Source organism: Salvia miltiorrhiza, chromosome 8 (assembly GCF_028751815.1).
Source record: "Salvia miltiorrhiza cultivar Shanhuang (shh) chromosome 8, IMPLAD_Smil_shh, whole genome shotgun sequence".
Classification (NCBI taxonomy): Eukaryota; Viridiplantae; Streptophyta; class Magnoliopsida; order Lamiales; family Lamiaceae; genus Salvia; species Salvia miltiorrhiza.
In genome coordinates this window covers 13,916,508-13,927,369 of record NC_080394.1, presented here as the reverse complement: position 1 = coordinate 13,927,369, position 10,862 = coordinate 13,916,508, and the positions used below count along the sequence as shown (strand labels likewise).

The following is a 10,862-nucleotide window of genomic DNA, read 5'->3' as shown; positions in this document are numbered from 1 at the left end:
GTGGAAGAAAGAAATTAATTAAATATTAAAAATAAATGAATGATTGGAATAATTGTTGATAAACATAGTCTTACGTCCCCACCTTGGACAGTCTCTTTTGCTTGAGCAATTAAACATTTTTCCTTTTTTTATTGCCTTTGCCCAACTGGCGGCCGACCACCTTTTAACATGGGCTTTGTTAAATATTTTTATGTACTCTCTCCGTCCGCCAAGATTATGTCACTTTTCTTTTAAGGCAATGGTCTCACCATCCTCTTTAATATTTTATCCTTACTAACATTCTTTATTTACAAAAAACTCACCCAAAATTCAATCTCAACCACACATCTCATAAAGTGGTGGGACCCTTTCTCCATTAGATCAAAGTCATCACCAATTTTATTAAATCTCGTGCCCAAGCAATTTGACATAATCTTGGCGGACGAGGAAAGTATTAAATTAGACTAATAATACTAAAATGTTTCATATATATTGTACGGGCTACCACATGCCCCACGATAGCCCCTATATCATTGGCGGAGCCACACTATGAGATGGTGGGGCAATTGCCCTCCCCCCCTAAAAAAATAGTATACTTGTTATATTAATATATGTGTATAATTATTAAAAAAAAAATGCCCAACCAAAATTTTGAGAAAAAAGGGGCAAAATGTGGAGATTGAAAAAAAGTTTGACTTTGATAAACTACATTCTTTTTCTTTTGTCTAACATGGAGATCGGAAAGAAGATAAAGAAGTTAAATTTGCACTAATTAGGAAGTCTTGCAATGGAGATGATGAAGACAAAAAAAGAGATATTGTGTATTTATTAGTGTATAATCTTATTAAATTTGCACTTGTTTTACCTGTGACAATTACAACTGTGGAAATAGCTTTTTCTGTCATGAAGATTGTCAAAAGTCAGCTTCGAAATCGAACGGGTGATTGTTGGATGAATGATTATTTAGTTACTTATATTGAGAAAGAAATTTTTGAGACAGTTAGTATTATGTCGCTTTCAAAATATGAGTGATCGTAGGAAATTATTGTAAAATATTTTATTATATAATTTTTATAGAAATTATTTTTAAAAAAAATTATCATGTTTTGCCCCCCTTGTCTTTAGGGGCCTGGCTCCGCCCCCCTATATAATATCGCACAAGTGGTACACTAGTTGAATAAATAATGACCGTTTACATTTGGCATCAACCCTCTTCATCAGACAAAAATTGACAGAACTCAGTAAGATTTTTTTTTATGAAGACAACTCAGTAAGATTTTTATAAGCTACGAATTGAGCATGAAACAGTTGTTGAACTTGGATGCTAATTCTACATACATAGCCTTTCCAAGGCTTGGAGACTGGATCTCGAGTTCATACATAAATGGAAAAACGTATTCATTGTCGCGCATAATTTTTTCCTGTGCTTGGGAACTGTGCGAATTTCAAGTGGGATTTCAGGAACCGGGGGCTATTTTTCGAACAAGACTCCTCTCGTTCGCCATGGGAATAAGAGAGGAAGAGTGTTCCACTGAACAAATGATGGATCCTCATTTCTGTCTAAAAATAGGTGTAGCTTTCACGGGAGCTTTCACCTCAACATCTTGAGACTCTATGATGCTTGCTTCTTTTCACTGGATTTGATCCGAAAGGGTGACAGTAAAGAGAAATGGCGAGATGCTGTGGCAAAGTAGGAAATGAATTGTTAATCAATACTCCATCATTTTGTCACAAGTATGGAAAAACAAATAGAAAAATTATGCAGATTAGGGAACCAAGAAACTTACTCTTTTGTGGAGCATTGCTATCAGTGGAGGTTTCATCTTGTGAGATTAGGTTCTTTAATGTGTGAACTGAAATCAAATCCAAAAGCACATTATATCAGCATTTTCAACCATTTCAAATTGTTTAGCAGAATGACTATCAAATAATTTCCATGTCTCCCTCAATGTAACAAATTGTAGAAAGGAAAGGATTGCCCTAGAATCGAAAATATTTTCTAATTTTACCATCTTATTGTTCCTATATAGGATATTATTAGCTACTAAAATTGGCTTTTCATGCATGGAAAGCATCAATATCTAATTACACAAAACTGTCTACATAAGATTTATACCAAGTTTTCAGGTTAGAAAATAGAGATCACCTTCACCAGTTGAACTCATCTTCCTTGCATTATCATGTTCAGTACCATCAGCACTAGTACACTCTGAGTCAACACTTCGATCTACTGATGATGAGTGATTTTTCTTTCCAAATTTCAACAGCCTCCTCAAACCTTTAGATGATTCTTTTGCAGACGTCTTCTCTGAATGTGCTTGATTTCTCTCCATCTTGAGAGCTTTTGCATCAGGTACATGTGCTTTAAGAGTTTCTTCAGCTCTCGGCAGCATTCCTGAACTTGCTATTGGTGCTTTGCCATACTCTGTACGGTGAGTGGAAGGGTCTTCCAAAGAGGAGACACGAGCATAAGGGGCCCTGTAAGGTTGTTCAGAAGCATTATTGCTGGAAAAGTTTGGGGGATCCTTCTCTGAATAGGAACTCTTCACCTGAGAACATAACACACTTAATCAGATCTCTAGCATAATTACTAGTGTCATGACTGATGTGCAAACAGATAGGGAAAATTTGGCCAATGCAACCTATGGATTAGGTCAAGTTTGATCTACAGAGGATGTGTCTCATTACTAACCATGTATTTCTCACCACCAAAATCCAGACAGAATCAATGCAGTTATATAGATATGGCATAAGTAATACTCTAGGAAAAATAGTCAAGAGATGACCTAATAATAATAATTTATAATAATATCAGACCTCATTATAGTCAGATTGCTTTTGGAGCTGAAATGTTATCGGTTCTTTATCAACTCCATCCATGGATGAAAGCGGAGCATGTATCGCAATACTCTTCTCTGCTATATCAAGATCATTGTGCTGCTGGCTCCACACCTCTTGCTTTCGTTCAGATGATTTTAAAGTTGGAGCAGAAGACTTCTCAGACTCGAGGACCACAACAGTTTTCTCAACTATAGGGTTCTCATCTACATCAAGTTCATGTGTTTGACGGCAGATCTTTGCATTTAGTTCAGCCTTTTCTGGATCTATGGAAGGCCTTACTCCATTCACCTTCTGTCTGGCCTTCACTGTTGATTTGTTCTCATCGGTATTTACAGGCAACTTCCCTGTTTTGATCTTCAATTCAGGTAGAGTTGCAGCCTTGCTTCTATCAAGGCTGATAATAGCAGATACTTTGTTCCTCTCAGGGCCATCTGGCAACTTTCGCTTTAATGCTGCTTCAGCACTTCGGGCTTTCATTGTGATTACAGGAGAATTGGTGATTGTTTTGGGCTCTGATAACCTTCTAATCCGAGACATAGAGGCCTTAGGCTCAGGTGTTATGCCATTGGTTTCTCTTTTTGTCTCAGACAACGAAGATGAGGACCTAATTAATCTATTCCCTGCCACGTGGCTACCCTCACTTAATATACTAGCTTTAGAGGCTTTATGTGACACACCAGACCCAACTGAAGTTCGGACTTTGGATCTTTGCAATGGTGAAGATGATCCAGGCTCTGAATCACTGAACTTTGATCCTCTATTAGTTGCTGGAGAAGTTTTTGTGTGTGATTGCTTTGCCTGAGGTGAAGGTGTGGATGCCTTCACCGCATTAGTACCACCCCTAGCAGCAATTCTTTTTTGCCTTTCCAGCTTTAAAGCTTCAAGACGCTTTTTTTGTGCCTCCTCCTGTAATTTTTATTGAAGACAGAGAGAAGTCCATTGAGAAAGAAGTACTAGATGTATAGCCCATGATCCATGGGTATCTTCGATTAAGCAATGGAATCAATACATTGATTAACATTGTAGTTTCGTGAATCAAGATATGTTATGGTACATAATGTGTGTGTGTGTGTGTGTGTGAGTGTTCGCTTCAACTTTTCCAGATCTCTAATTGTAATTGTGAATTGTGCGCTCTCATGCAGATAAGAAGCTATTGTGCCAAAATTTCTCACAACAGTTAATGCATCCAGACTCAACCAATTATAAGGCTAGTTTCAATACCTGCTCTTTTTTCATTTTTTGCAGATCAGCTTTGTAGGTTCTTAAACTTTCAGCACGGGCTCGTGCATCCTCCAAGGGGTTCATCTTTGACGGTTTGGCCTTCCTCAAAGGGCCTCCAGTTCTTTGCTTCTGCAAAGAGTCTGATGTAACCTTTGCCCTCCTATCCTTGTCTGGTTTCTTTACTCCACCCTTCACATTATTAACATCTTTCCCTGCTTTTTTTCCTGACACTTCAGCACATACCTGCATTTCATAGTCTAGAGCAGGATCGTATACAATGGACCTCTTATCAATCCCTCTTTCAGGTATCAAGCTCAAATCACTAGGCTCATACTCTACTTTGATTTTGCTTCCCTCGGGACCCAACTTTTGATATTTTGATGGGATCTCAGAATCCATATCAATAACATTTCTATCTGTTCTTCCATCTTGATCCAATGACATTGACCTAAGTGGTCCAATCAAGGTTTCATCAGCCATTCCAGGTGATGATTCTCTATCATTCTTATTGATAGTATTCTCATACCTATTCAGAGCTAGTGGATCTGATGAATTCCTGATATTAGCCTGGCTTCGTTGATTGCCAATCATATAATCTTCATGTGTTGTCCTAAATAATATCTTTTTTCCATTACTTTCCGTAAACTGGATATCTCTTTGACCACTTTCCCTGAAGTCATTATCTGCACTCGCAAATTGAACTTCGCTACCACATCCCTTGAGGCTACGAGAGGCACTTCTACTGATTCCATGAATGTCTTTCATCCTATTATCTTGCATTTCAGCCCCATCCCGTGCACCAAGAGCCAATGGGTCATCACTGGCAGCGTTTGCATGTCTCTTTAATTTCACACCCTTTTCCATCGCAAACATTCCTTCATTGTCAGCGTGGGCGTCTTCATTGTTACCTCTCAGCAAACAATCTTGAAATGCCTGCCAGTGTCTATCATCAGTATCTTTCCCCATAATGGAGACATCATTATGGTTTAAATTCAACCTATCCACAGATCTCAGCTGGCTTCCTCCTCCTTTGGAAGATCTATTCTGATGAATCACATCTTCATCCATGTTTTCACTTTCTGCATCAATGTCCGAATGTGATTCTGAATTTGTGTCACTGCCAGATTTCTTCCCTTTAGAAGTGATATAGTTAATATTTCGTATTACAACCCTGCCTGATTTCTTTTTGCTAGAGCCTCCAGTTTTTTTCCGTGACCTCCTACTCTGTGAAGTTTCTTCATCAGATTCTGTATCATCCAAAGAACTTGTTCTACCAGTCTCCCTCATCTCAGAATCATTATTACTATCCCTAACATCAGGGGATTGCCTGTTCTGTCCTAAATGAGAACCTAAATTTGATGGGGAGTGATCAAGAGAGTAGTGATGTGCCTGCACAAAAGGACCATTACCAGCGTACGGGTGATAGTAAGGCATTCCTTGCACAGGGTATGCTTGAAATACTGGTTGAGTACCAGGCGGAGTATGCATAGGCCATGGAGGATATACGAGATGAGGAAATTGTCCTTGAAAGTGTTCTTGTTGACCATTAGAGGCCGGGTTATCTGCTGAATGCCAAACAAAAGGAAGTGGAATCACAATTCTTTTTTTTGGTTATAACAGGCAATTATAATTAAAGGGTTTATACAGGCGTAATCTTACCAGCATTATTTGACCCTGATTTCCCAATATGCTCAGAGGCTAGATCATGGTTAGAGTCATCTTGGTTGTTGCACATACCAGAGAAAACAATGCCAGATGCTTTCACTGCAGAGAAGTTTGGCTGAGGGGACAATGCTTCTGATGCGTCAATATCAAGCCACTGTCCTGTTTCATGCTTACACTTCCAGAGATCTATGAACCTTGAGCATGCCTCCCTGTTGAATTTACATAAATCAATTAGAACTTTTATAAAGAAAGCTATCTTTCGGAGCATTGATTTAGAAATCTATATGTTGGCCAACGACAGGATAAGGAGGAGCTCACATTAAACGCATAGCTCCAAAGCACTCAGCAAAGGAAACAAGAGCTGCCACATGATCAATATCAAAACCTGCTGCTACAGCACGTGCAAAGGCCATTCCTTGTTCCTTTTGAAGAGCTGTTTTACGGGTCTCAAGGACTTTCAGAAGCTGAACTCTGGTCAACATTTGAACATCATACAATGTGCTAACATTAGAATCCCTTATCTTGGAAAAAGCTGATGTTCTATGAAAATCTATTTGCACAGTATCTCTTTAGCACATAATAGGCAGACAATTAGCACATTTTGCGAACTAGCCCCCTCCCTCCAAAAAAAAACCTGTAAACATCGATATAGCAGGGCATTTGTGATGATTGCAATGCATAACATACTTTGAATTCTCCTCCTGTGAGCATGACCCATCGGCTTCAGGTGGCAGCACTCCAGGCTGTCAAAAAATAAATAGAGTAAGAAAACATGTAATACAACGTATAAGAGGAAAGGGAAAGTTGAGTGCCTAGTCACCGTGTAGAGGACAATAGCTTTCTCATCATTAGCATTCGGCACAGATTTGCCACCTGTTCATAATTTTAGGGGATCAGTGTTGCATCGCTAGCTGGAAAACATCACGATTCACGACCGGATGTTTTATGCAATGCAATCATTATGATCACAGTCAAGCAGGAAAAAATACATTTATTGCCAATAAGCAGAGATAAGGATACATCCAAATTAGGCGGGGAAAACTAAAGAATAAACAAAATATAGCAGAGACAAGGATGGAAGGTATTAATATGGAGCCCTAATATCCATCCTCAAAGTTCATCTTTCAACTCTAATAAGACAAATGAAAAGGATAAAAAGACAGCATAATATAATAATCATTGTTGTTGAGATATATACCACCAAAACTTGTTAGAGATTGAGAGAGAGTAAAAGATACATGCAGCATCTATTTAGGAACACTGAATATATATATGTTTCCAGATACCTTCATAGCCTCCCAGGGATTTCCGTCGATGGTTTTCCACCTATAAATACAATTAAACAATAGAATCAAAGATACGTAAACTTTAAAGAGCATAAAAGAGTTTTTCCATTGGTCAGTGACTCAGTAGTTTACAATGCTTTGCCCGATATCATTGCAGTTCTGCAAAGCAATTGCCTCCCCAATATGTAAGATCTCAGTCTCTATTGTGTAGACACGTTCCAAGATCTCAGGGGTGCTCACAAAACGAACAAACCTGTTCAAAGCAGCAAACATGGTTTATTTTTTGGACCAATTCTTAGCATAGAGATATAAAACGAACTGGAGCAGAAACTAGCTTCACATCGTTTAGAAGGAATCTGTAACTGAAGCTCACCAACTTAGTAATTATATTTGACTTTGTCAATATAGAATTTTAAAGAGCAACTATATGATAGATTTTGTAACATTCAAAGTATTGGAAAACATTCCATCTCCATATTTCTCAAGGATGAATTATATAGAGAAAAACATGTTTGAGAGAAGTTCTTCATATTGTTAGTATACAAGGTAGTCGTTTGGCATCCATGTCTCTTGGTTTGGACATGTATAAGGCAGGAGCACCAATTAGAAAAGGTAGAACAGTTCGACGTGCAGTCATCCTATTAACACAAATATAAAAGCTTTCACCTTAACAAAGAGATTTTCATCTTAAGTTTGTAAACCAAAGAGATGAATAAATGCCAGGGTGATACCATTTAACAATTCATAATTCCAGGTTCATTTTTAATCCCAATTCACCAGAAAAGCATTTGGTACAATCACTATTATCAATGAAAATACAGACTTAACATTATGCCATTTCATTATAAAATCAATATAGATATTTGGATATCTTAGAAACAGAAGTGAAAATCACTAACCCTCCATCCCCTAGAGCTTACCCATTTGAGAATGAGACAGGTTTTAATAAAATGGTTGAGTGTGTTGTGAGTGGAATAAGGGTCCCACTTTTATTGTAGTGTTGAAGTGATTAGGATGGGCCCAGTAATGGCAAATTTTGTAAATAAGGGATAATATTAAGAGTTAAAATTCGGGGTTGTGTGGGGTAATCTTACAAAAAATGGAAATGGGTAAATTTTTTGGGGACAGACCAAAATGGAAAAATGGGTAAGCTTTTGGGAGACGGAGGGAGTATATGATTAGGAACCATTAAGTTGATGTCAACAATAAACCCAGACACATGCAAACAAGTAAATGTTATAAGCTAGCTATATTCTTTGGCAGCCAAACCTTTCCAAAGTGGCCTTTGTAAACCAGGATGAATCACTTCCGGTTTCTGGTTCAAGCAAAATTGAATAACCACCTTTATCAATTTGATCTTGGGCAGTCTTTAGGTGTGCAAGAAATGGATTTAGCAATCCAGTAGCAATTTTCTCTTTCCTGTCATTTGCTATGATAATCAAATCACACCTGATAATTGGGAACCATCATTAGCAGCAGAAAAAACGAAGATTGCGTAACACAACTCAATAGCATCATCATCATTGAAGAAATATGTGCTGTCAAAACAATGAAACTTGATAGGCTGGCAGACAAATGGCAAAGTGAAAATAGCAATTTGTCAACACGTCTGATGAGTGATGACTGCAGTCAACTACTAAAGTCCTTCATGCTATCCCAACAATTTCAAGAAAAAGTATAAAAGTCAATCTCAGAAAATGATGCAAACATCATAGTACTTATTAAACATCTCTTCTTTACTTCAATATAAATATAAATAAGATAAATGATTGAACCATTCAAGTAGAGGAAAACCAAAAATCATGTTCAAATCCACTCTCACAGTCATCAAACAACCAAAAAGACACACACAAACACACACACACACACAACAGCAACAACAACAGTTAAATAAATTAAGTTATCAGATCTCTTTATTTACAGTTCATCCACAATTCTCATGCAATCATGGTTGCTCTACTTCAACCCTCGTCCTCGTTTATCATACATAACTTTGGCAAAAATGAACAGATAAATAAACAAAACTAGGGACATCCTTGGCTTCATTTTGGCAAAATGTCTCATTGGACTTCCTCAAATGATGAAAACACGAGCAATTGAACGATAAATCATTCGTGCAATTTCAATGAGAGATCTACATAGGAGAGTCAATGGCAGGGGATGCCAAAATTGTCAAACAAAAACAGATAAACCAATTGCCCCGCAGTCTGTTTCAAAAATAAACAGCCAAACAGCCATAGAGAGATTGAGTAACTCCATTGCATCAGCTCGTTTAAATCATTACGATTTACAATCTAAAACACCAACGAACACACAAAAAGATTCTCTCTCTCTCTCTCTCTCTCTCTCTCTCTCTCTCTCTCTCTCTCTCTCTCTCTCTCACACACACACACACACACGCACGCACACACACTCTCACAAATCGGCGTACACAAATCGAAAACTAAATAGACCAAGGACGAAACGCATACCTCGTCCGAGTTGGAGTAAGCTGAAAAACAGCCGAGCTGAGACGAGTGCTCTGCTTCATACTTTCGAGCGGCTTCCCTCACTACTGCTTCAGATCTCGCCGCAAAATAAATGCCTGCAAACAATTAAATCAAAATGGAACGCATAGTATTACAAAGAACATTTATTCTGAAGAAAATCAAGGAAAGAAACAAAGTAGCTTATAGAAAGGAGATTTTCGTAGTGAAAGCTCACAGGCTTTCTCCACCAACAGACCTGCATTTACAAGTGGACGCATATTAGTTACACTAGTACTCTTGCCATATTGTGTAATTCGAGTGTGAGTGTGTGTGTGAGAGAGAGAGAGGGGGGGAAGCGGAAAAGAGCGGTGATAGAGACAACAATGTGTACGTATATAGAAAAGTGTGTCAGTGTATGGATGATGCAAAAATCAAAATGTTGAATTAATTTTATTTTGGAAATTAGGAAGGTTAAGGAGGATTTAAGGATAATATAAGAAATTTTGCTTTAAAATATGGGACCGATTATTCATTTAATTTGTTAGATTTTTTTTATCATGAATAGCTATCGTTCAGTATTTACTTCAAACAAACAAGAGAGAGAGAGAGAGTATTTAATTTGATTTAAAATTGAGAATCAAACTTCTAAAGATAAATTACTGGAAAAAAGTTGAATAATCATTCTAACTATTATAACGAACATTTAAATATATTCTTATAATCAGATTTATTAAACTTTTTTTTAAAGGACTCCAGATAGTATAAATTCTAATATACCATTACTATTGTTTTGGTCTTTTATTCTGATCAATTAATATAATATGTATCCACCGTATTATTTATGATTAAAATAATAGGTATAAATGACCAAAACAAACAATAAACACATATAAATGAATATGATCTAAATTGATAACCAAAAGAAATAAATTGAATAAGTACAAAAGAGGAAAGAGTTCATCAACGTACCATAACTATTAAATATAATTACTTTTAAAAAAACTAATAAATATAATTAAAGTTTGATTAACAATATAAATATAAAAAAGGATTAATTACATTAAAATTCATGAACTTTGCACTAATTTTTAATCTTTACATGAACTTTAAATTTTGTATGAATTTCCATGAATTTAATAGGTGGTTCAATTTTATCACAATTTTCATCTTTGACGAATCCCCGAGCTGACGCCTACATGACATTTAATTAAACGATGTCATTTTATTTAGGGCAAACGTCAAAATCTATGAAGTTTGGCGCGATTCTCGTTTTTCCCATGACCTAAAAATCTCGCGTTAAAATCCATGAACTTGATGTACGAAGAATTGCTAAAACACTCCGTCTCAAAGCTGAGAACAGCCGAAAATGTGTTGGCAATGGAATCGGAGGGGCGGAACATGA

At 37.0% G+C, this 10,862-nt stretch overlaps 1 protein-coding gene across 7 annotated transcripts; it reads right to left on the bottom strand.

Moving 5' to 3' along the window:
• Nucleotides 1–1,152: 1,152 nt before the first annotated feature.
• Nucleotides 1,153–9,919, bottom strand: LOC131001213 (COP1-interacting protein 7). 7 transcript variants are annotated; one of them, XM_057927536.1, is made up of 14 exons: nt 9,717–9,919; nt 9,464–9,576; nt 8,262–8,441; nt 7,125–7,245; nt 6,993–7,032; nt 6,527–6,579; nt 6,394–6,449; nt 6,025–6,177; nt 5,701–5,915; nt 4,042–5,603; nt 2,797–3,726; nt 2,126–2,528; nt 1,767–1,832; nt 1,153–1,659 (listed from the first exon to the last, which is right to left on the bottom strand). In XM_057927536.1, the coding sequence occupies exons 2-14, from the start codon at nt 9,520–9,522 to the stop codon at nt 1,592–1,594; spliced, it is 3,906 nt and encodes a 1,301-aa protein (XP_057783519.1). In that variant the 5' UTR covers nt 9,523–9,576; nt 9,717–9,919; the 3' UTR covers nt 1,153–1,591. The 7 variants fall into 7 exon arrangements, with proteins under 7 accessions (XP_057783519.1, XP_057783516.1, XP_057783517.1 ...); XM_057927533.1 differs by having other exon boundaries at nt 4,042–5,606; nt 9,717–9,876; XM_057927534.1 differs by having other exon boundaries at nt 4,042–5,606; nt 9,696–9,731.
• Between the last annotated feature and the right edge of the window lie 943 nt (nt 9,920–10,862).

Excerpts from the sequence above, each read along its gene's own strand:
- LOC131001213 (XM_057927533.1), bottom strand. The coding sequence starts at position 9,522 with ATGAAGCAGAGCACTCGTCTCAGCTCGGCTGTTTTTCAGCTTACTCCA. Across the intron at positions 7,033-7,124 it reads ATGATATCGGGCAAAGCATT|GTGGAAAACCATCGACGGAA; the intron begins GTAAACTACTGA and ends TTGTATTTATAG. Across the intron at positions 5,607-5,700 it reads ATCAGGGTCAAATAATGCTG|CAGATAACCCGGCCTCTAAT; the intron begins GTAAGATTACGC and ends TTTGGCATTCAG.